The 24,075-nt window shown below is 43.0% G+C and overlaps 2 protein-coding genes across 2 annotated transcripts in view; one reads left to right on the top strand and one right to left on the bottom strand.

The window, feature by feature from the left end:
* The window catches only part of CTPS2 (CTP synthase 2), a 102,979-nt gene that overhangs the window by 53,839 nt on the left and 25,065 nt on the right, over nt 1–24,075 (top strand). Inside the window, exon 14 of the mRNA XM_012656639.1 lies at nt 14,341–14,437. Within this exon, the coding sequence (XP_012512093.1) occupies nt 14,341–14,437 (97 nt within the window). The remainder of the gene's footprint in view (nt 1–14,340; nt 14,438–24,075) is intronic.
* Nucleotides 1,001–4,169, bottom strand: S100G (S100 calcium binding protein G). The gene is made up of 2 exons (XM_012656641.1): nt 4,032–4,169; nt 1,001–1,155 (listed from the first exon to the last, which is right to left on the bottom strand). The coding sequence occupies exons 1-2, from the start codon at nt 4,164–4,166 to the stop codon at nt 1,051–1,053; spliced, it is 240 nt and encodes a 79-aa protein (XP_012512095.1). The 5' UTR covers nt 4,167–4,169; the 3' UTR covers nt 1,001–1,050.

The raw sequence follows: 24,075 nt of genomic DNA, 5'->3' as shown, positions 1-24,075 counted from the left end.
CAGATACACAAATAGTAAATAAACAGATGCACACGGTATATCTATGCAATTAAAATTTCATTGAGAGGGGCAATTAGAAAAAAAACATTTAACAAGGCTCCTTAGGAGGGTGATAATGATAAAAAAATAAACCGGTTGAGAGAGAATGTTAATGGCAGTGGGACCCAGTACTGCTAGTGTGTGGGCATTTTGGAGGGGAGGAGAGTTGCAGTGAGGATAAAGGGGAAACAAAGACCCAGCTGCCAGGCATTTCTGTGGCTGGCTGTCTAGGCTGGCTGGAGCCATTGGTAACTTGGACCATCTTGAACTTCAACTCTGTCTGGTAAGGGGTAGAAGAAAGTTACCCTCCCTCCTCTGTGCTCCCTCTTCCACACTCCCCACCCTCCTCACCCGCCAGCTGGACTCAGCAATGGAACTTGAGGGCTCTTTTCTCGGAGCCCGAGAGCCTGTAGCTCAGGATGCCAGAGTTGGGAGGGCCCTGGGTCTTTCTGTCATCTTTGTTTTGAGACAGGATCTCACTCTGTCACCCAGGCTGGAGTGCAGTGGTGTGATGATAGCTCACTGCAACCTCCAACTCCTGGCTCAAGTGATCTTCCCGCCTCAGCCTCCTGAATAGCTTGCACTGCAGACGCCCACCCACCACGCTTGGCTTTTTTTCTGTTTTTAGTAGAGACGGGGTCTCTCTTGCTCAGGCTGGTCTTGAACTCCTCACCTCAAGCAGTCCTCCCGCCTCGGCCTCCCAGAGTGCTAGGATTATAGGTGTGAGAGGCACTGGGCCCGGCCTTGGCCCTCCTTTTTTTCGTTTTTTTAAATCTGTAGAATTAGATGAATCGCAGTAAGGTTACTTTCACATCTGTTAAGTTATGAAGGTCAGCACTTGACAAGGTGAGGCATGTCTAAGAATTCCTTTATTAGCAGTAATTGGACCTCACAGCCAGATCATTATAATCGCAAAGAATTAAACCGGAGACATTGGGGATGTCACACAGGCTAGGGCCCGGCCCAGCCGCGCTTCCTTCGGTGCGTAGGAATACTGTTTCGTTTTTTCCTTCACTGGCACATCTTCTTCACAAACAGTTGGAATTCTTCAAAACTAACTTCTCCATCTCCATTCTTGTCCACTTCTTGAAATAGGTCATCTAGGGTTTTCGGACCCTGGTTTTAGACAAAAACGATGGGATAGTGGAGGGGAGAAAAAATGAATCAGCTACTGCTATCCAGTCTCTGCAATTAGAGGGGGACAAACCAGCTTCAGCTTCAGCTGTACTATTGCTTCATGTCACAGAACTGGCTACCTTGTTTTTTTCCTATATCACACGCTTATTATTTTAATATAACGTATAATTGGTTTCTTATGTCTTTTTCTTTATGCCTCTAGAAACATTCTTCCGAGAGGGGGTCTGTGGGCTCTCAGGTGAGGATCCCTGCCCCAAGGTTTTCCTGGGAGTTGGTTTTATCTCTGGCTCCAGGTCTGGGGCCAGAATATTACTCGAGGCCGCAGACAGTGAGGGCTCTCTGCTGGCCAACACTGTGCCAAGGCCTTTAGGCAGGCTCTGTGATCCTTCCAGCCACCCTGTGGGGGGAGATCTCCTTCGCAGGTGAGGAAACCGAGGCTCAGAGATAGCCAGTGACTTGCTCCAGGTCCCACAGCTGGTTAGTAGAGGGCTTGGGGTCCAAACATTGGCTCCAGAGCCAAACCTCTTAACTAGCCACCAAACCAGTTTTTCCCAAATCCCAGTCTATGCAAAATGACTTTGGATCAGTGGCTCCCACCACACTTTAGCATGCATTAGAATCACCAGATGGGCTTCTTGACTTTAGTAAATACAGATTGCTGGCTACACCTACAGAGTTTCTGATTCACTGGGTCTGGGGTGGGACCTGAGAATCTGTGTTTTTAACAGGTTCCCAGGTGGTGCCATTGCTGCTGGTCTAGGACCATGCTTGGAGAACCACTCCTTGAGACATTGCATGAGATCATGTTTCAGCGTTTTTGACTACTGATATTTCTGTTGTGTCTTAAGCATACTGAATTTTTTTCTCTGCCATAAAACTCAAATCTTAAAGCCATTACCACTTGGACTTTCAGATAAGAGTCTACCTGCAGCAAAATAGTACTTAGGAAACCTATTGAAATAACTGTTTAATTCATGTCAGCTTCAAATTGGATTGTATATTTATACGTGTATAAATTGTGGTAAAAAAACACATAACATTAAATTTACCATCTTAATGAGTTTTAAGTGTACAGTTCAGTAGTGCTAAGTATATTCATATTGTTGTACAACAGATCTCTATGACAAGATGTATTTTAAACCCTAAGATTCCTACAGAGACACTTGACACTTTGCTATGATCACGAGACCAAACTGTAAGTTAGTTATTCAGCATCTGTTTTATAAATATGAAGCGCTGTTTTCTTGACGCATTTACTAGATTTTAGACCATACAAGGCAATGATGATGATATATAAACAGAGCATAGCTGGAAAATCTTAGTAATTCTTGTGGAACTACCATTAGTCACCTGACTTTTTAAGTATACTTTCAAAACTTACTGCTAATCTCCCTACTTTTTTCCAAATTATAAAGTTATGTGCTTTTTGTAGGAAATACATAAAATATATAAAAGTTTACCAAATCTTACCTTTTAAAACAGCTTGTTTGAATAGATTTCCTAGGTTTTCCTTAGATTATTATTTTTCTTCCTTTTGGAAAATTTAAGGGTTTTTTTAAGAATTTAAAATTTCTTAAACTTTTGTTTTTCTTTTTAATTAAAAAGTACCTTTTTCTGCTAGTGCCTTTAACTGTTTTTAAAAGTTCTTTTATATATCAACTATAAAAAATGAGGAAATAATCAGATTATAAGGTCATTAAATTCAGATTTTTTTCTTTCTAGTATTAAAAACAGAAGTCTCACCTGCCATTGTGGCAGAAAGGATATTTCTGGTCAAAATCTGGAAAGCAGGGATACTTAAAGCAAATACTTTCTTCTTCTGAAATTAGAGCTAAACAGTGACTTAGTCAGATGTGACAGTTTCAGTTGCTTCCACTGTGAAGATGGTTTTTAGTTGCAAAGTGACAAAGACTCTTCTCCTCTGACCAAAACTTTAGTCAGGCTCCTGTGGGCAGCCCCCTGCTTAACTAGGCCCAACCTTGGGCTTCTCTCTTTGTCCTTGTAGAATCCAGTTTGAGCAGGAATCCTGCTACGTCAATTTAGCACAAATCCTCCACCCCTGGTATCTGACCACCCTCTCTCTATATTTTATCACCCTGGCCTGCCTTCAGCAAGAATCCCATCAAGGCAGTTTAGCCAGAAACCCCTTATTCCTGATGTTTGCTCTTAGTGATTTTCCATCCGCTGAGCCCCAGTTAAGTGTTGGTCTTGTTGAGGGATTTTTTATTTTTTTATTTTATTTTATTTTTTTGAGACAGAGTCTCACTCTCTTGCCTGGGCCAGAGTGCCGTGGCACCACGCTTGGCTTTTTTTCTGTTTTTAGTAGAGACGGGGTCTCTCTTGCTCAGGCTGGTCTCGAACTCCTGAGCTCAAATGATCCGCCCGCCTCGGCCTCCCAGAGTGCTAGGATTACAGGCGTGAGCCACCGCATCCGGCCTGTTGAGGGAGTTTTACATATAAAAATGAAGTACGTCCAAGGCCAGCTAACATTATTGGGCAGTGCTCTTTGTTTTCCTAAAGCCTGGCACAGAGGTACTGAATCCAGGCTGAAGGGCTTTAGTGGGTTTGCATGGTAACTTGCGCGTCTTCCAGGCATAGCTTGGCAGCGCTTCCATTTACTGTGGCCAGTCCGGGAGGTGCCAAGGCTGTGGGCCGGCTAGAAGGCCTGGCCCTTGCTTTCGGGGAGCTTGCCTTCGGAAAGGTGGCCTGACTTGAGGGGAAGAAAGTCCTCCTTCAGGAGTCCTCTCTCAAGCAATGTCGCCCATGGAGCCATTCCCTCCCTGAGCCTCTGCCCTCTCCTCCCTCCCCTCCCACCAAGAGGTCTGGCTGAGCGCGCTCTGCAGGGGTGCACTCACTTTGAGTACGCTGGGGAATTCGGCCTGAATCAAGAGCTTCAGCTCGGCCTTTGACAGCTGGTTGGGATCACCTTCTTTGGCTGCATATTTTTCAAACACGCTCTTCAGTTCTTCGGGGGACTTTTTAGTACTCATTCTGGGGTCCTGTAAATTGGAAAGAAAATAAACTTACCAAGAAGCGGAAGTGGAGTTTCATGCTGAGAGTTGTCAGGGGGATTTTAGGCTTATTGGGCCATTTCCTTGGCATAGATGTGGGAGAGCAAGGAAAAGAGAGGGGAAGAGAAAAGAGTCTCAGAGTGGGAGTGGCGCCAGTAAAATAAATCATCTTAGTATGTTAAATGCCTGTTCTTGGAGTAATCTGTTAGGGGATAGTCCCTGCAGCATACATTTTTATTAGTCATTAATGACCTGACCTTCACTTTTTATGTACCTGGTCTGCACTCTCTGCACTCTGTAGGCTGCGGTCTTTTATTTATTTATTTATTTTTTGTGGAGACAGAGTCTCACTCTGTCTGCCCGGCTAGAGTACTGGGGCGTCAGCATAGCTCACTGCAGCCTCAAACTATTGGGCTCAAGTGATCCTCCTGCCTCAGCCTCCTGCGTACCTGGGACTACAGGCACACGCCACCATGCCCTGCTAATTTTTTCTATCTTTAGTAGAGATGAGGTCTTGCTCTTGCTCAGGCTGGTCTTGAACTCCTGAGCTCAAGTGGTCCTCCCGCCTCAGCCTCAGAGCGTTAGGATTACAGGCGTGAGCCACCGTGTCCGGCCTTAGCTGTGGTGTTGAAGAATACCTGACCACAGCTTCTAGCTTCTAACTGACAGCTAATACCTTTAGACAGCATAAGCCTAACTTTTTTCCAGACCATTTTCTTTCACACTATTCTGAAAGGAAGCAGAGTGTTATGTTAATTCAAGCAGAAGGAGCTAGGTAGTACTAAAATCACACTGACCTGGTGGCCCGGCAGTGAAGCAGCTAGAAGGATCAAATAGTGAAAGAGCTGAGCAGGAGCATGAGACTTTTATAATCTTTACAGACACACCACCCTGATTATGACATTTTCCTTTTGTTTGCCATTTAAGGGTAATTATTAATGGTTTTTGAAACCTAAGCTTAAGACTGCACGAACCTCATAATTAAGGGCAAGATGCAATAAAGGGCCACCTCAACAGTTGCTTAATGGTTCAGAGTCCCAAGAGTAAGCTTGGATTTTTTTTCCGCTTAGATTATATTTTCCCTCTGATGTCGAATTATGGTATTTGCTCACAGTTCACATTTCATAAAGCTTAGATATGGAGGATTATTTTCAATTTAGTTGTGTATTTAGGCTTGAAAAAATAACTTTCTTCATATCCAGAAAACAATACTGTCACAAAAGGACAATATTGCATAGTTTAAAAAAATTGCAATATGGCTATTGAAGTCCTTCTCACATCTTGTACATATTAGGCACTTAAATATTTGAATACATTAGTGAATGGAAGTATCACTTCAGAAGCAGGTTGAAGAAGTGGGAAGAAGATACACGATAATTTGTGGTTTTATTTGGCAAAGCAAGATAACTGAGTAATGTGGTCATTTTTCAACTTTTTCATAATTTGTTGTTCTCATGTCTGCTTTTTATCTCTCATTATCCTTTTTCTTACCAAATATATTTTGTTAATCATTCGAAAAACTTGTGAAAACACTGGACTTTACTCTTATTCAATTGGAAATACTTCAAAATTTTTGGAACTGCCATGATTTAAACTTAGAGACTAAATTGATTTCTACTGGAAAGAGTTCCATGAAATAAGCTGGACATTTCCAGGGGACATTGATCTAATGCTGATTATAACTCACAGGAAGGGGTTCCAGATCGATTTTAAAAGCACTTAACAGCTTTTAAACACTTGTACACTTCCACACTTGTAGAATTTTCTCTGACCCTGCATTATATCACCTACAATCTGAGAATTGAACTGTTGGACCATATTTCTCCCTGATGCTTTTCAACTGTAAATTCTAGAGCCTTATTTACATTGGAGAACAAATGTGAAATCTTATAGAATTCCTTAAAAGCTTCCCACTAATCCTAAGCATTTATCATTTTATGTGTCTTCATTGTCTTATATATATTCTTCTTTTTTTATTATAGATTACTTGACTTTGGTATGCACCAATATAGAATATATATCAACTCCATGGTTGGAGTAAAGACAAGCATTTTATTTTTAGTTGTATGATTTCGTGCAAAAATATTCTGATTTTAGCAATGCATTTTAATCAAGATTTTAAAAAATTTCCAGTGTTTTTACACATGGGTTCTGTTTTCCTGGGAGGAAGTAGGCTTTTGTGCATAATCATAACAAGAACTCTTTTTTAACATCTTTTCAAAATATTTCAAATCTACAGAAAAGTGGCAAGAACAGTACAATGAACACCAATTCATCTTTTGACTAGATTCACTAATTGCTGACATTTCCACATTTGCTGTCTCTTTCTCTGGACAAATGCTTTCCCCCACCCCTGAGCCATTTGAGAGTCACTTGTGGACATCCAGACGCTTCCCTCCTAAATACCTCACCATCTATCTCCTAAGGACAATGACGCTCTCCTACATAACCACAATGCCATTATCATAGCCCATAATTCAAATCTTCCCACTTGTCGAAATAGCATCTTAAATCATCTGTTCTCTCAGATTACCACTTGTGAGCTAAAATCAGTGACATGGTTACTGTATTTCTTGCATCTGTATTGAAGAAATGATTTTAGTAACCATATATAATCTCAATAGCTGTATATTCTATGACAGATGACATGTTCCTTACAAGACATATATAACACACAACATACATGGCGTATGTATATATAACAATTATCTCTAAGAAAAACTTTTAGAGCAGTATTGGTTAATAGTCTTGTAGGCTACAGATCTCTTGTTCAAGGGACAACCTCTCATTAGAACAGGCCCAAGGCTGCGTATAGTCAGAACTTATGTTTTTTGCAAATGTCAGCAGAACTTGAAAAACAGCCCATGGGACTTCTCAAGTTTTTGCTTGCTCAACTCTGCCAGTCACATCCCTTATCTCTTATTTTTCTCTTTACCCATAGACTCAAAAGCGTGAGAGTAAACCTGCAGTCAGAAAAACAAAATCCAACAATAGATATTCTCATGAAACATTAACTAAAAATATATGGAGACAAGTGATAAATATGGGGTGTGTTCACAAGAGTGCGTTTTGAAACTAGAGAAGGGGAAAAAATGACAGGCACAAGGTTGGTAATGGAAAAATGGAGAGGCAAAGGTTATTCACCACCTTCCTGCTCAGTTGCCTGATCTTTGGACAGACTTAATATTTTCCTAGGAAAGCCGGGAGTAACTTATTTTAAAAGCTCTGGGCACCACAGGCTTCCATGGCTGGGATATTCTGCTCGAAGTCGATAGCACAGAGTGTCTTGAAAAGCATCTGAGGGAAGAGGGGACAGTGTTAGTACCCACTGCCTGGAAAACAAAATGGGGGTGAAATGCTATCCACGAGTTTTTATTATTTTTGATCCTGAAGTTTAAAAGAGATCCTGAATACTAAAATGCAGCTGTCCCTAAAGGGGATAGGTTATGTGTCCCCTTACCTGGTCCCTGCCTTCCCTGAACCCTCAAAAGTTCATTTCCAGCCTTTGCCTGGGCTGTGAGTCTTCGCCATCTTCTGGGCCTGCCTGTGCTTGCCCTCAGTGGTTGAATTTCCAGAAGCCTCCTGATCATAGCCATGCTCATGAAGGGCTTATTTTTCCTGTGGGCAAGGAAATCCTTGTGGCAACTGTATGAAGTGGATGCCTTTGTCACCCCTGGTCTGCAGAGACGTCCAAGGGTCTGCTCAAGGTCATGTTGCTGGTTAGTGGAAGAGCTAGGATTCAAGTTCAGCCACCATGCTACATGCCCCCTCCCAGGAGCAGGGCTCCTCCGAGGAGAACAGTTCTATGTTAGCGTTAGGTCCACAGGCAGGACATATATATGAAGTGTTATATTTATATCTGGAGGTATAAAAATGGTCTTTTTCTGATGAAAATGATATAGGCCTTTGTCTTATTTCATTTTGTGCTGCTATAACACAATACCTGAGACTGGGTAATTTATCAAGAAAAAAAATTTTTTTCTCACAGTTCTGGGGGCTGGGAAGTCCAAGATGAACGTGCTGACATCTGGTGAGGGCCTTCTTGCTATGTCATCACATGGTAGAAGGCATCACATGGGCAAGAGAGAGGGAAGGGGGCTGAACTCATCCTTTATAAGCCCCCCCCACAATAACAGCATTCATTCATTCATGAGGGCAGAACCCACATGACCTAATCACCTCCTAAGGGTTCCACCTCTCAACACTGTCGCATTGAGGAGTAAGCTTCCAATATGGGGGACACATTCTAACCCTAACAGCCTTCTTTTACTGGTAGGACAAAACAAAACAGACAACAAAAAAAAAACCACACTTAAAAGACCAGAAAATACATACACACAGGATGCAAAATGCTTTCCTTGTTGCAGATTCCATCCTCATGCTGCTTTGTGACATAGCAGAGCAGGTTGGAAGCCAGAAACAGGGAGGTAAAGGTCCTGTTTCAGGTTAGAGGCAGGCCTGGGCACATCGTGTGCTTGGCCTCCCCATCTGCTGAAGTGACCTGCCTGCAGCTTGGGACACTCCATGGGTGTCTCAGACACCCCTTTGCTACTCTCCAGCCCACCAACCTGTCCTTTAGTCCTCTCTGTTAGTTTTTGATAAACTTAAAAACACTAGGAGATTACATTATTGAGCACTTGATCTGAACTTGACACTGTTCCGAACTCTGGTGGAGATAGAGAAGAAAAAGATCTAATCCTTGTGCTTGTTGAGACTTCCTATAGTTTCTTAGAGGGGATACACTTGAGAAATAATAAGGAGGGTTAAAGCTGTATGCACTACAGGACTGTATTAGATTCCTATTGCTGCTGTAACAAGTTACCCCGAACACGGTGGCTTGAAACAACACACGTATATTCTGGAGGCTCCAGGGGAGAATCCGTTTCCTTGCTTTCTCCAGCTTCTAGAGGCTGCCTGCTTCTACATGGGCCCCTCCTCTATCTTCAAAGCCAGCTGGGTAGAATCTTTCAATCTCTCTGATCTCTGTTTTGTCGTAACATCTCTGACCCTAACCCTCCTGCCTCTTTCAAGGGCCCTGGTGGTTACATTGGGCCTGCCCCGATAACCCAGGATAGCCTTCCCATCTCAAGAGCCTTTATTTAATCATATCTGCAAAGTCCCTTTTGCCATGTAAGGTCACAGATTCATAGGTTCTGGGGACTAGGCTGTGGACATCTTTGGGGGACATTATTCAGCCTCCTACAGAGACTAACTGAAAATGGATTGACAATGTATAGGTTATTTATTTGGTAGGGTGGGCATAACAAAGGTATTAATTATGGGGCAATAAGAGGAACTGGAGAGCGGCCCTAGGACATGAACTCGCAAGGAATGGAGGGAGAAGGCATCTTGGGAAAAATAGAGAAGAGGCAGTCTGTGTGTAGCAGGTGGCAGGGAGCAGAACGGAAAAGCCATTGGCAGTGGCCCCATCTAGCAGAGGCAGAAACCACAGGTTAGAACACATGAGGAGCTCAGCTAGGCTGGGCACCTGCATGAGGTGGGACCTGTGAGCCACTCGGAGGAGTTTAGGTTTGATCTGCAGCGACAGAGGCTGCTAAAGCTAGCGGTACCACCCAGCCTCAGGGAACATAACACTGATCGAAAATTGCTTCATACTTTATGCACAACTGGACTGTGAAGAATCACAAAGAATCGAAATCAGAGTCAGGCTTGAAAACAAATGAACCTAATGGGCAGTAGCAAAGGAACAGGTTGGGGAATCCTTGTAAGGAATACTTGAGGAACACAGTAGAAAGTTTGAGAGAATCACTGCGTGTGTTGCCTAAGAGACTGGAAATGGTTTGCTCCGGGTGGGGTGGGCTTTCCCACTGTCCCCAGGTGAAATATTCAAAGGCAAGGAATGTGGTGGAAGCCAGTCTTACCAGGGCTCAGGTAGCTCCCATACACAATACCATTTAGAAATTTCATTGTTGGTAAGAGAACCTAACTTCCCTGGACTTTGTTGTTTAAGGCACCTGGGACACAGTAAAGTCTTGAACTCATTACACTTTTATTGTGGGCTGCAGAAAACATAGGTAAAGGTTAATTAGTGCCATATCTGTCCTTATGTAGTGCTTTTACATCTCCTAAAGCTTTATCATTTATTGATACTTTTTTTTATTTTTCTTAGGCTATATGGCTTAGTTCCAAGAAAGGACAGATCCGGGGATCAGATGACAGCCAATATTTAGGCTAAATTAGAGGGGGCCAAGGCAATCCTTTTGCAATGGAAGACTTGTTTTCCTTTTAAATGCAAAATTGAGGGTATTTTGGAAATATTGGGGTTAAATCTAAAGCATATTTGCGGTTCTTTTCTTTAACCACCCCGGTAATAATAAAATGCCTTTTTTTTTTTTTTTTGAGACAGAGTCTCACTGTGTTGCCCAGGCTAGAGTGCCATGGCGTCATCCTAGCTCACAGCAACCTCAAACTCCTAGGCTCAAGCGATCCTCCTGCCTCAGCCTCCCGAGTAGCTGGGACTACAGGCATGCACCACCATACCCGGCTAGTTTTTTCTATATATTTTTAGTTGTTCAATTAATTTCTTTCTATTTTTAGTAGAGACGGGGTCTCACTCTTGCTCAGGCTGGTATTGAACTCCTGAGCTCAAACAACCCGCCCGCCTCGGCCTCCCAGAGAGCTAGGATTATAGGCGTGAGGCACCGCGCCTGGCCATAAAATGCCTTTTGAAAGTGTGATGTCTCTCAGGCTTTTTGTGGAAGGAATACAAGAAACAAAGACATTTTTGTTGATTTTTGCTGCTGAATCAGGTTGCTTATAACCCAAGAGGCAGCCAACCATCATCTTTAGAGCTTGTAGGATCTGCAAGGCAGCTGGTGTGCCAGGCTTGGACAGAAAGGCACTGTGTTCTCTGCCTCAGCCAAAGCTTCCCCTTCCTGAGTGTTTGAATTCTATCGGCTCGTGCCCGGCCGTGTTGCTCTTCGCCTGAGTGTGCATTCCCAGATGAGGCCTCCTAAGCCAGGCCTGAGAGAGCCCTTCCATTCCCTCCCTCCTTTGACAGCTTTCCTGCCAATTCTCGCTCTGCTTTTCTGCTTTCGCACTGACGTTCAGGGCATCATTTGGAGGGGAGACCTACTTCCACCTGCTTCCCAACTCTGACATTTTTTGCCTTCTCTACTGGTTCCTGTGCTAGCACGTTTCAATGAGAGGATCACCGTGGCTGTTACACCTTGGGATTTCTTTCTATGCCGTCATTCTAGGAGCAGGTCGTATTTACTACTTCTGAAAACGGCAGGGATAATGTGACCTAATACCCTGGTATAAGGCCTAAATACTACATTTCACTCTTGGTGCCTTAAACTTGTATTTTCATTACTATAATACTATGTACAAAGTTTAAAAAGTCAACAGTTCTGAAAGGCCTATAATGAAAAAGTCAGTAATCCTCAGCCCCTCTCTTCCACCCTCAACATTTCTAGCTCTTTGTCCTGGTATTTACCACCATATTTCTAAATCATATTCTTCTATTGCTCTTTCTAGACTTTTCAGAATCCCTCCCTTTGTTGGAGGAGTATTTGATGCTCTTTGCAGCCCTTGTGTCCACTGCATTTTCCTTCTCTCCCTCCCTGCCCCTTCACTTTAATTTTGGAAATATTTTCTGGTCTTGAGGTGTTTGTCAGGTTCATGCCAAGCAAGCAGTAAGGCAGCTTCCTCTTCTTAGTCGGGTAATTTTACTCTAGTCTCAAAGGTTCATACCAGAACATTTCTTGAATACCAAACTTTCCAGTAACTGAACAAACTATATTTAAAGACTCTTCCTGGGTGGTTGGATGCAGTGCAGTAAGGAAGGGTAGATTGAAGAGTCAAAGTACATTTCTTGTCTTTTTTTCTTTCTTTGAGACAGAGTCTCGCTCTGTCACCCCAGCTAGAGTGCAGTAGTGTCATTGTAGCTCACTGCAACCTCCAACTCCCGGCTCAAGCGATCCTCCTGAGTAGCTTTGACTACAGGTGCACATCACCGTTCCCGGCTAATTTTTTCTATTTTTAGTAAAGACAGGGGTCTTGCTCTTGCTCAGGCTGGTCTCGAACTCCTGATCTCAAGTGATCCTCCCACCTCAGCCTCCCAGAGTGCTAGGATTACAGGCGTGAGCCACTGCACCCAGTCCACAGTACACTTCTAACAAGAAACCCAGGGAGGTTATCGCTGTAGTCTGCCTAGATGGTTCAGGTTGTCTAAACTTGAATGGAACTTGAGGCTTTGAATATACTTAGGACTTCTTATAAATATGTGGCAGGTAGTGCAGTTTTATCTGCCCTTTCCTAGAAGATATGCGGAGAGGCCAGCTCAGCGTCATTAACTAGAAACTAATGCCCTATTTCATGTTACTCCAGTAATACTTAACTAGCCACAATTAGCCAAGTGAAAGAGATAGGGAAGAGATGCCAAGCCCAAGAGTACTTCAGAATTGATCACTCCATTCAACAAGGGAGGTAACTGACTTTTTGCTCCACCCCTTCCCTGAGGCGTCTCTTGGAGAAACCTTGGGACACCGGGTTCAGATGGCTTCGAAAGTTCTTCTGGGGCATTGATAAGATCAGACATTTTCTTGGAAAACTTTTACTTCAGGAAATTTCAGTTGTCCCAGATTCCTATATAGCACTATGTGGCAGTTAGGGTGTGGAAAAAACAACAAAAGAAAGGTTTTATGAGAGAGAAGCTTGAGCAGAATTGTAATCATTAGAACAGGTTGACTCTGGCCGGTGCGGTGGCTCACGCCTGTAATCCCAGCACTTTGGGAGGCCGAAGTGGGAGGATCGCTTGAGGCCTGAAGTTTGAGACCAGCCTGGACAATACGGCGAGACCCTGTCTCTAAAGAAAAAAAAAAGAACAGATTGACTCACCCAAGTATAGTCTGTTCTAACAACTTAAAAAAAAAAATGAAACAAACCATGAGATCAGAGCAAACAGAACTGAGAAAACAGATGAATTACGATACGAGAACAGGCTTTTGATAAAAATCACCTGTATATTAATTTCTCTGGAGTGATCAAAGATAAAGCTGTCTCAGCTCTCAGAGATGGACAGTTTTGCACACAAAGCACTCGCCAGTAGCCATTGGGAAGACCCTGGTTCTGCGGGGGCAGAGACAGAGGAACCTAACTGGGCTACGGCTCCCAGAAATACCAACTCCAGAGACGCTGAAGTTGGATAGTTGAGCAGAGATCTCAGGGTTAAGGATGGTTTCATTTAGGAAAAGAGGGCAGGGGAGTGGGAGGGGATGTTCCAGGCAGAGGGCACAGCATGGGCCAAGTCCTCATGGCGGGAGGATAGAAGATGCATTTGAGGAACTGAAAGACCCAGGGCTCAGGGTGAGAGTGAGGCTGGAGGGTTAGGTTAGGTTGGGCTGAGACCACATGGTCAAGGGTTTCAAGCAGGAGAAATGCCACACTAAGTAAGAGCTGCCGGTTGAATACGCCACTCCGCCTACAGTGTGCAGGGTGCACTGGAACTTCGGGAATGTTGGGCGGACGGTTAGTGAGCCATTGCTGTGGCCTGGGGAGGGGCTGGAGGGAAGTGGATTGGTGCAGGAAGTGTGGAGGAGGTAAATCTGGAAGGGGTAAATCAACAGGACTTGGCAGGGTGGCTGTGAGGGAGAGGGAGAGATCAGGGGTGTCCTTTAGGGTTCTGACCTACAGAATGTGCTAGGATGGATGATATTACTTTTTCTTTTTCAAAAGGAATCCTTCTAGCAGTTTTCTATAAATAGATTCTTTCGGTACACCTTTCCAGAAGGACTGACAGATTTGGTTATGGAAAATCTTTAGGGAATGCAGTGGGCAGTGGGAGGAGGGTTACCGGGGAGAGACATGGGTGCCCACGTGGGAGGCCCCAGAGGCCCAGAACGTGAAGTGTGAACATTGTCTGGAACTGACAGTATGAGTAAGGTAGCAGGAAGGTCATAAGATGCTCCTGATACATTTTTTTACGAAGATGAGAAGCAGCGACGGAGAGGAAGCCCAGCGTGAGGAGTGTATACGTTACGGCCATATTCGAACAGGTACGTCGGAAGGTCTGATCAGATGTTACAGTTTAGGGAACATGCTTACCTAGTGATCATTCCCTAAATAAAAATTGACATTTGAGAAATTACATTTTTACAAGATTTTTACCAGACTTGTTTTGTTTTCTAAGGTGATTGATATGCCTGAACACAACCCTGGCAATTTGGGAGGAACAATGAGGCTGGGAATAAGAAGAACTGTTTTCAAAACTGAGAATTCAATGTTAAGTAAGTTTCCCAGATGGTTTACTTTACCGGGTGTCGGGTGTCATTCCCGTGACTGTGCAGGGCTGCAGCCCTCTTGGTGGAGGCTCACCCGTGCCCTGTCTAGCAGCCTCTGGAGCCCTGACTCTCCCTTTGCCCCCTCTCCCCTGCCCTGGCCGACCCTCTGCTGTGGGTATTCCTTGCCCCGGAAAAGTTCTCCCACAGGCGGGCCTTGGAAGAACGCAACTGAATGCCCCTTCCCGGGTGATCTGCATGACACCCTGTTCCGCGGCCTGTTTTGAATCACCGATGCTCCTGGATAGAGCGTCCTGATTCACATGCGGTTCTTTTGAATCCATGGCTCCACTACATCAAAACTGGTCCCCGTTTCATTGTTTAATGTCTGATTGGTCTTAGCGACTCATGAATGAACTTCTGAGGAGGAGAGCAGTGTGGCACATGACCGCAGACCCAGCACAGGGTGAGGAAAGGATGGTTTGGCTTGCCTTCTGATATTTGCTGATCTTCCTTCTCCCTATAAGATTAATTCTAACTTCTGTGGAACGTTTTTCATAGCTTAGCATATTATATGAGAATAACTTAATGTATAAAAAACCTCCAAAGCCCTTAATTCAATTTAATAAATATATCTTGAGCACCCATCCTATGTACCGTGCTAGATTCTGCAGATATAGCAGTGACCAGGACAGATACCAACCCTCCCCTCCTAGGGCCTCAAAACTAGTGGGAGAAATGTGATAAAGGGGGCAGGGCAGGTGCCAAAGGGGCCCTTGCAGAGGAAGGCCCAGGGATCTTGGGTGTCCTGGTCATTCCTATGAAGTTACAATAATACCTTAGAAAAATGCCTTCTTAACTCTAGGAAGACCTGGACAAGAAATAAAAGGAGTTTCTCCTTTAAAGATGTATATAAAGCTTCTAAGGAATATAAAGTTTCCTAGCAAGAGTGAAATTTAAAAAGGAAAGATTTCAAAGTGAATACATTTCCCTCCTTTCTCTGGATAAGAAGAAGCCATTGTTCTCTAAGTGACTAACATTTTTCTGTATAAATACTTTATAAGAATTTTTTTTTCTCCTCTTCATGGATGTTAGCAATTCTTTGGCTTTTAGATGTTTTCAAATACTTTGAAACTTTGTTCAAATAATTGCCTAAGTGACAAAAAAACGGTTAGTGAAAAAAATTAATGTTCTAAAATTATATCTGCTGTAAAAGATTCAGTGATAATTGCACTAAGCTTTTTAAAAAGAGCATTGTGCTCAATATATTTAAAAACTTGATGGAAATAGGACTTATTTAAGATTTCAGTTTTTTTTTTATGGTACATAAAAATGTTGATGATTTTGATGAATCTTAAACACAGTGCCAAAGCTTGTTTTGAAAAATTTTAAAAACAGCTTTATTGAGGTATAATTCACATACCGTACAATTCATTTGTTAGCAGTGTGCAATTCACTGGTTTTATTGTATTCACAGAGCTGTGTGATCATCAGCACAATCAATTTTATTTTATTTTTAATTAAAAAAAATTCTTTTGTTTGTTTTTTAGAGATAGGGTCTCACTTTGTAACCCAGGCTGGAGTGCAGTGGCATAATCATAGCTCACTGTAACCTTGAACTCCTGGGCTCAAGGGGTCCTCCTACCTTGGCTTCCCAAAGCACTGGGATTATAGGCATGAGCTACTGTGCCCAGGCCACAGTCAATTATAGAACATTTTCATCATTTCATATGGAAACCCTATAGCTATCACCAGCCCACTCGCCAAACTTAGGCAACCACTAGCCTACTTTCTGTCTATAAATTTGCCTATTCTGGACACTTCATGTAAATGGACCCACATGGCATGTGGTCATTTGTGTTAGCATAATGTTTTCAAGATACATGAACATTGTAGCATGTATCAGAACTTCATTCCTTTTAATGGCCGAATAATATTTCATTATATGAGTAGACCCCATTTTGTTTATCCATTCATCAGCCGCTAGACATTTGGGTTGTTTCTACGCAACAATTTGTTGAATTTTGTTGCCTTAAATTTAAATTGTGCTTCACAGTTTGCAAGAAGCATGTGATTTATGAACCTGTGCCCTCCTACCTGTATGATACTGTCTTCTACAGGTTTTCCACAAAATGTTGTGCCAGAGATAAGAATATGACCACTGTGCATGGTTCTATTGAATGTCATAAAAATATAAAAACAAATAGCACCATAGTGTTTTGCAGACTTTTTTTTCCCTCGCCAATATATTTCTTTTGTAGGATTTTATTTATTCATTTATTTATTTATATAAGCTGGCGCATTTCTTTTGTAGGATTTCCTCACCACCCCCCTAAGCTGGCACATTTATTTTGTAGGCTTTTTTCCCAGTCAGCACATTTTTGCAAGAATGGTATGAACAAAGTACATTTGCTTACATTGCCTGTGAAAACAATTAGTAGTTTTGATAGAAAGCTTTAATGCTATTCATTTATATTTGATTTAAGGGTAGTGCTTACAATGCTCTGGATTAAATGAAAAACAGGAAAGTAAAGAGTTCTCTAGTAAAAGAGAATAGCTTGAAATAGGACCAAAAATCTAAAGATATTGATAGATGCAATGGCCAGATTACTAGAGTGATTCTATTAATATTTTTTCTATTCAAGAACAGTTCCTCTTTTTTTCTTAGTTACCTGTTAGTCCCTTAAGGGTTATGAAAACTATGAATTCACTTTTTCTGAAGTGGAGACTATAGGTACAAATTGATTTGGACAAAAGTACTGGTAATGATCATTTGCTCTGTTTATAAGAAATGTGTTCCCAGAGGCTTGCTCCTGTCCTGTGTTATGTATGTGTGTGTCATCTTCGTCTGCAAAGGCTTTTTCTAATTAATTGCACATCCATGATCTTTTCCTGACTTCATCATGCTTAGTTCCTCTACAGTCTTTTATTGTAGCATAACTTTTCATGTATCTGGTCTTCACGTCTATTATTTGAACATATAGTGTTTAATTGAGTTAAAGAGCCACAATCTGTTGATTCATTTCCTATTGATAAAAATTTCAGATTGTTTCTGGCATTTTATTAGAAGAACACTGATTTGGCCATCTTGACATAGTGATTTTGTTCTTTTAAATGTTTCCTTAGGATAGATTTCCAGGAGTTGGATTATTAGGCCAAAGGGTATGAATACTTTTATGACTAATAATTCTGCCAGATTGTTTGGCAGAGGGTGAGCCAGTTCATGGTGATGTTAACTGTTCCTGCTTTCCCTCATCTTTTTGCTGGTATTATTTTCCTTGTTGCTCTATTAGCAAGAACAAAAAGAGCCTGTTTTTATTGTACTTTACTTTGCATTTCTTTTCATTGCTACAAAGTGACAACTTCTCCCTGCACAAATGTTGATTTACTTATGCGAATACTGCCTGGGTCTGAAGTCTTCATTAGCACCTAAACATGGAAAGATAGAGATCTATCTGCCCAAAGTGCTGAATAGTCTAAACCATGGGTCAGTAAACTTTTTCAATAAAGGGCCAGATAGGGAATATTTCTGGCTTTGCAGCCATTGCAGCGTGAAAGCCGATATAGGCAAATATGTAAGTAAATGAGCACGGCTGTGTTCCAATAAAACCTTATTTTTGGGCGCTGAAATTTGATTTTATATCATTTTCAGGTGTCATGAAATAGTATTCTTTGTTTGAATTTTTTTCAACCATTTGAAAATTTAAAAAACGATTCTTAGTTCGAGGGCCAAACAGAAACAGTCAAGGGGATCCCATCTGGCTGTGGTCTGGGCCATGGTTTGCTGAATCCTGGTCTAAACAAGAACCACGCCTTGGATGAAGTGTGTGGCTGAGGTGGGGAGACTGTTCCCATCCTAGGGAGAGTGGAAGGACAGCGTCTCCTGACTTGTCCACTTGTCTGCAGAAATATTCTATTTTGTGACAGAGAATAAAACCAAGAGGGCTTTCAGGAGCCATTTGATCCACCCTCTTTATTTTCCAGCTGCGGAAGTGCAGTGCGGAGAGGTGAAGCGACGTACAGTCGAGAGTCAGACCAGGGCTAGGACACCGTTCCCACCTTCTTTTCTAGTCTACTGAAACACGCCACCATGACTCCACCGTCCCACTATAAGAATCAATCACTCTCCAAAATGTAACTCATAAAAACCCGCATTTTATAATTGCTAGACTCATCAAACGCTCTATCCTTCAGACTTGTATATTTTATTGCATGCAAATTATACCTCAATTTAAAAAAAACCATTTTATGTGGGACGTTAGATAGCAGGGCTTGTCTCCTTACAGTGATGCATTAGTTGATTGATTAGCTCATTAGATGACTTGAAAAACAGAGATAAGTGGCACAGAGAAGGTAGGTCTTAAATGGGGCTCTCTGAAGAGTAAGAAATCTAGAATGGGGAGTGGCTAGAGATGGCGGCATCAGGCTCGGGTGAGAGGGCACCTGGCAGAGCACCGAGGAGCTAAGTTACTAGAGGGTTTTAAGACCACAAGAAATGGGAACATAATGAAGCACAAAGAAATTCAGACATGATTCAGAGCTCATTCAGGGGCCAGCGGACAAGTTGTTTGATTATGTCTCCAAAATATTACAGACCTCAGCCTTAATTTGATTGGTTAAGTCCAGGACGTGTTGCCAAGACATGCAAGAAAGGAAGCAAGTCTTTGTCTGCGTTGAGTGGTTTTCAAACCAAATTGCCACCTGCTAGAAAGAACATGTTTTTCAGACCATTCAGTTCCCGTGTTTGAATACTATACAATCTGGTGTATGTGCATTAAGTAGGAATGCTAACATCAACCTAGTTTAAAGTCCTTGAATTTTCTATGTCTTCCACGCCAACCCCCAAACAGTTTGGGAGCCCTTACCCTTAGAGACAGGGGAACACCACGAGGTGGAAGGGTGCAGAGGAGGCATAGGAGGGAGAGACCCACCCATGAGCACGTGGTCATGGTGAGATGGAAGCCGTCTCACCTGTCCAGGTGTGCAGGCCAGTTGAGGACACAATACAACTTACTTGAAGGAATTAGGAGCCCAGGGCAGTGCACTTCATACAACTGGAGATCAGGACGTGGTGATTTCCTGTCAGAGTTCTGTGAAGCTGGCCCGCACCCTCAGGGCAGATGACATGGGGACGGTGAGACTTGATGCAGGCAGATGACAGCTGGCGGAGGAGGCCAGGGAGAGCTCATCAGGGTGATGCTGGCAGCAGTGTGACACGAGTCTGGATGTAGGACCCCAGCAAAGCCGTCTCGACCCGGCAGGTGGGGATTGAATGCTGTAGGAAAAGGCTTCATTCCTTTTGGGGACGTTCTCTGCATTTCCTCATATTAAGGAGAAGAACTTGACTAAAACGACTAGTTCTGCTTCACTGTAAAACACAAGAGTTTTGTTCAGAAAGAACAAGGCAAGAGGCCTATTAGGAAGGTATTGAGTGAGTCCCAGTGTGAAGGGCCCAGGCACAATTCATGACCTTGGAAATGCAGAATGGTTAAATCAAAAAATTTGAAAGAACTGAAAGAAATGGGGAGAAGGTAGAATAAATTTTCAGTGGCTAGAAAAATGGCTTTTGCTTTCATATCTCTTATCGAAGCATTGATATAGAAAAACAGCTTCTAGTTCCCGGTGTGATTAGATTGTTACAAAGTTTTGTTTTTTTTTTTTAAAAGAAAACACCACACAAAAAACCTTGGCTGGGTTAATGAGCTGATTCATAAAACAGTTTTGAAGAGGTCCATGGGGACTTAGGGACCCTGAGAGTCCATGCCATGGCAATTTGTCATTGTGCTGAGACACAAATTTGAAAGCGTGGTGGGGCCTCATGAGAGCAGTAGACCAGTTGTTGAGCCTCCTGCCTGCCCCAGAGCCCAGGTCCATGCCGCTGGGTGGCTCTCTTCTTGTCGCTTCTTGCCTTTTACTGGGGAAACCACTTGTTAATAGGACGGCTCATAGGTCTGGGACATAGCTCCTTTAATTCCAACAGCAGATGGCACTAGAGCAGCACTGTCCTAATCACTTCACCGACAAGAACTAGTAGAGTGTTAAGAGCCCAGTCCCAGGAGCCACTGCCCCCCAGAGGCTCTCTGTCCCTGGCTGTCTGTAGCTACTTACCCTCGTCACACCTCAGTTTCTGCTTCTGAAAGACAGGATAAGAAGAGTGCCTACTTGGCTGGGCATGGTGGCATGCACCAGTAGTCCCAGTTACTTGGGAGGCTGAGGCAGGAGGATCACTTGAGCCCAGGTGTTCGAGTCCAGCCTGGACAATATAGCAAGACCCTATCTCTCTAAAAAAAAAAAAATTAAAAAAGAAAAAAAAAAAGAAAGGCGCCTACGTCATGAGGTTTTTGTGAAGGTTAAATAAGTTATACATATGGGTCCCCAGAACAGTGCCTGGCACAGAGAACATGCTGTTCAGGTGTGACTGTTGTGACAGTGTGTGAAGGGCTTCTTATACTGACCCCTAGGGTAGTGGGAGGGGAGGAGGCTGGCTTGGGGCGAGGGGAGCAGGAAGGTTCTCTCCCTCCCCTCTGTTCTTAGCTCTTTGCTCCCCTTCTGCCAATGTGCCTCTCAGAAGAATGCATAACATCTAAGAAAAGAGATGCTAAAAATGAAATAAGAATACTAAATAGGAAAAAAAAAGAGATGAAAGTGATGCAAAAGAATGTAACAGTACAATGTAGAGTTAAAAGAGAAGATTAGCATTCTTCAACTCACATGTTTTATACTAGACAATTGCGATAAAAGCAGATAATGAAAATAAAATTAGATTCTGAAAAGAATTGAGATGTTTTATAAAAATGGGAGGAATGACATACTAAAATCCCAAAGTGAGAAAGAAAGGAGAAAGCTCGTGCCCCGACTCTACACTTTCTGAACACCAGTAATGAAGACATCGTGTGCATTGTTCCACTTGCTCCTCTTAGCACCCTGAGGGCCTAGCCACGATTTTGCACACAAAAAAGGAATCTTAGTAAAGTTAAAGGCACTTGTCTGGGTCATTTGTTAGAATGTCACTGAGCTGACCCTTGACCACCTCACTATACCAAATGGCTGGACCTTAATCAAAGAGGGGACAGAAAAACTCAAACAGCTCCCAGAGCTGACAGCTGCCCTTGCCGAGAGCCTGGACACAAGGTGCCACAGGTTTCAGAAGTGTCTTGTGGGAGGAGAGCACAAGACCCCACCCCCAGGCCCTTTCTGAAAGCCAGTCTGAAACCATGGGTTTGGTGGAAGGGCGGATACGGGCTCTGAATCAACATTGGACTGAGCAGCTAGGCTAGTAGGGCCAGGGAGCAAATGCAAACAGCCAGGTATGAGAATGTTGCAGCTTAAGCTTAACAATCAGTAGCAGCTACACTGGGCCCCAGGGTTAGTGAGGCAGTAGGGAGTGGTAGGGACTGTGGCAAATTGGCAAGCATGTGCCCCATCAAAGGGAGTGACTGGTATAGCTGATAGTTGCATGAAGAACTGTGGATTCATTGGGGCCAGTCTTCTAAATTTTCAAGAGAATCTGGAAATCTGCAGTTTGATGTGAAATCTCCCTATTTTTTTAAAATGTTGGCAACTTATTTACATTTTAAAAATATTGTATGTCTACCAACACAATGTAAGCCAAGCACACCAAATATCTGCACCCTGGCAGCCTCTTAGGGTCTTCGAATTAGATAAACACCAGCAAATCCTTGCACATGCATAGAGAGCTCTGGTTCCTAAAATGCCTAATTCACACAGGGCACAGTTCTGGACAGTCTTAAAAGTGAATCAAATTAAGACACTGGTGCAGCAGAGATGTTTGTGCAAAAGCAAGGTAGTTCTACCAAGAAAAAAGAGGCAAAGAAGCCATCAGGTAGTGATTTTCATTTTTGTAGATGATATGGGTGATTTCCTTTAGTCCCCTGGAAATAGGAAATGTGGCACCAGGGGCCAGATAAGGGTCAGAAGGTATAGGAGTTGACGGTGTATGGGTGATAGCTTCCAGGCGAGTGAATGTGGGAGAAGAAGGGAGGATACCGTCTTGCCCAGGGGTTCCCAGTTGAGGAAGAGGAGCGGATAATGGGGCAAGAGAGTGCCCGGAGGAGCAGAGGTCACAAAAGGCGAAGGGGCATTACTCAGGTGGCAACTGCAGACAGTCCCACTGGACTTTAGAGAGCAGTTCTGTAAAATCATGGAAACGAAAGCCAGGTTGCAAAGGATGGGAGTGGGAGGGTTTGAATGAGGGGTGGGTGAGGACAAGAGGGCATCGGGGGCAAGAATGCAGCTGTATAACTTTTATTTTTTATTTAAAAAATTTTTAACTGTGGTAAAATACACGTGAAATTTATCATCTTTTTTTTTTTTTTTTTTTTTTTTTTTTTTTTGGTAGAGACAGGATCTTACTATATTGTTCAGGGTGGTCTCGAACTCCTGGCTTCAAGTGATCCACCTGCCTTGGCCTCCCAAAGTGCTGGGATTATAGGCGTGAGCCACTGTGCCTGGCCAAAATTTACCACCTTAACCATTTCTAAGTGTATAGTTCAATAGTGTTAAATACATTCACATTGTTATACAACCAATTTCCAGAACTCTTATCTTGTAAAACTGAAACTATACTCATTAAACAACTCCCCATCCCCCCCTTGGCAACCACCATTCTACTTTCTGTCTTTATGAGTCTGACTTCTTGGAGATACCTCCCATAAGTGGAATCATTCAGTATTTGTCCTTTTGTGAATGGTTTGTTTTACTTAGCATCTTGTCTTCAAGATTCATCCACGTTGTAGCATGTGACGGGACAGGCACAGTAATATTCCATTGTGCGGATACAGCACATTTTGTTTATCCCTTCATCCCTCAGGGTACATTTGGGGTTGCTTCCACGTTTTGCAGCTTTTGGGGGGGGAAACTTTTACTCTAAAAAGGAGAAAGAAATAAATTAGGTTCAGTTGCTACGATTACGCACATGAGGGTGAGGGTGGACAGGGCCATTAAAGGGGTAGAAATATAGTATGTATGAGACAGAATCTCTTAGAGAAAGAGCTGGCATAATTTGGGAAAGTTTTGTTTCTGATAACCCTCTTACACACATTATTGGTGTCTTGCTGCCTACAGCGGCAGTATTTTATAGGTCCTAACACTTCTGTGGGTCATCTTTCTCTTACGCTTTGCTGACATTTACTTCTTAAGTGAGCATTAAGCTTACATGCAGTAAATATCTGTGGCATTTTTTTTTTTTGTTTCCCAAAAGGCTAGGACAGAAAGGAAGACTGTGTCATTTTATTGCGGTTGAGATTTTCCCTTGTGTTTAGGGTCACCGCATGGCGTGTGTGCTAAATAAATCTACCCAGAGGACTGCTCCCAACAACAGGGTGGATCCACCTCGCAGTCTCTTACTCGACTCCTAGGTACATTTTACCTTCAGCAGCGCCTGGCATTTTGCCTTGTCATGGAACGTCCTTCTACAGCGCTTTCAGTGACAGTGTGGATCAGTGGCTCCTGACCGGGAATGCACGTCGGAGTAACTCATGGCGCATTTTTAAAACATGCCCTCCTAAGAGTAATCAAATCAGAATCCCTGGCGCCGGGGTACTGCGGCCCTGGAACGAACATTCTTAGTTTTAGTTTGTGTTCAGGGTGTTCTCGGATAGCGTTTAATTGACTCTCAACATAGAGTT

Source organism: Propithecus coquereli, unplaced genomic scaffold, assembly GCF_000956105.1.
Source record: "Propithecus coquereli isolate 6110/MARCELLA unplaced genomic scaffold, Pcoq_1.0 Scaffold513, whole genome shotgun sequence".
Taxonomy (NCBI): Eukaryota; Metazoa; Chordata; class Mammalia; order Primates; family Indriidae; genus Propithecus; species Propithecus coquereli.
Note: the sequence above shows the minus strand (reverse complement) of the source record. Positions and strands in the feature narration are given on the sequence as shown.

Bases quoted from the DNA above. Each gene is read 5' to 3' on its own strand.
- S100G (XM_012656641.1), bottom strand. From the start codon at position 4,166: ATGAGTACTAAAAAGTCCCCCGAAGAACTGAAGAGCGTGTTTGAAAAA. The intron at 1,156-4,031 runs GTGAGTGCACCC...GTCTAAAACCAG, and splicing joins AATTCCCCAGCGTACTCAAA to GGTCCGAAAACCCTAGATGA.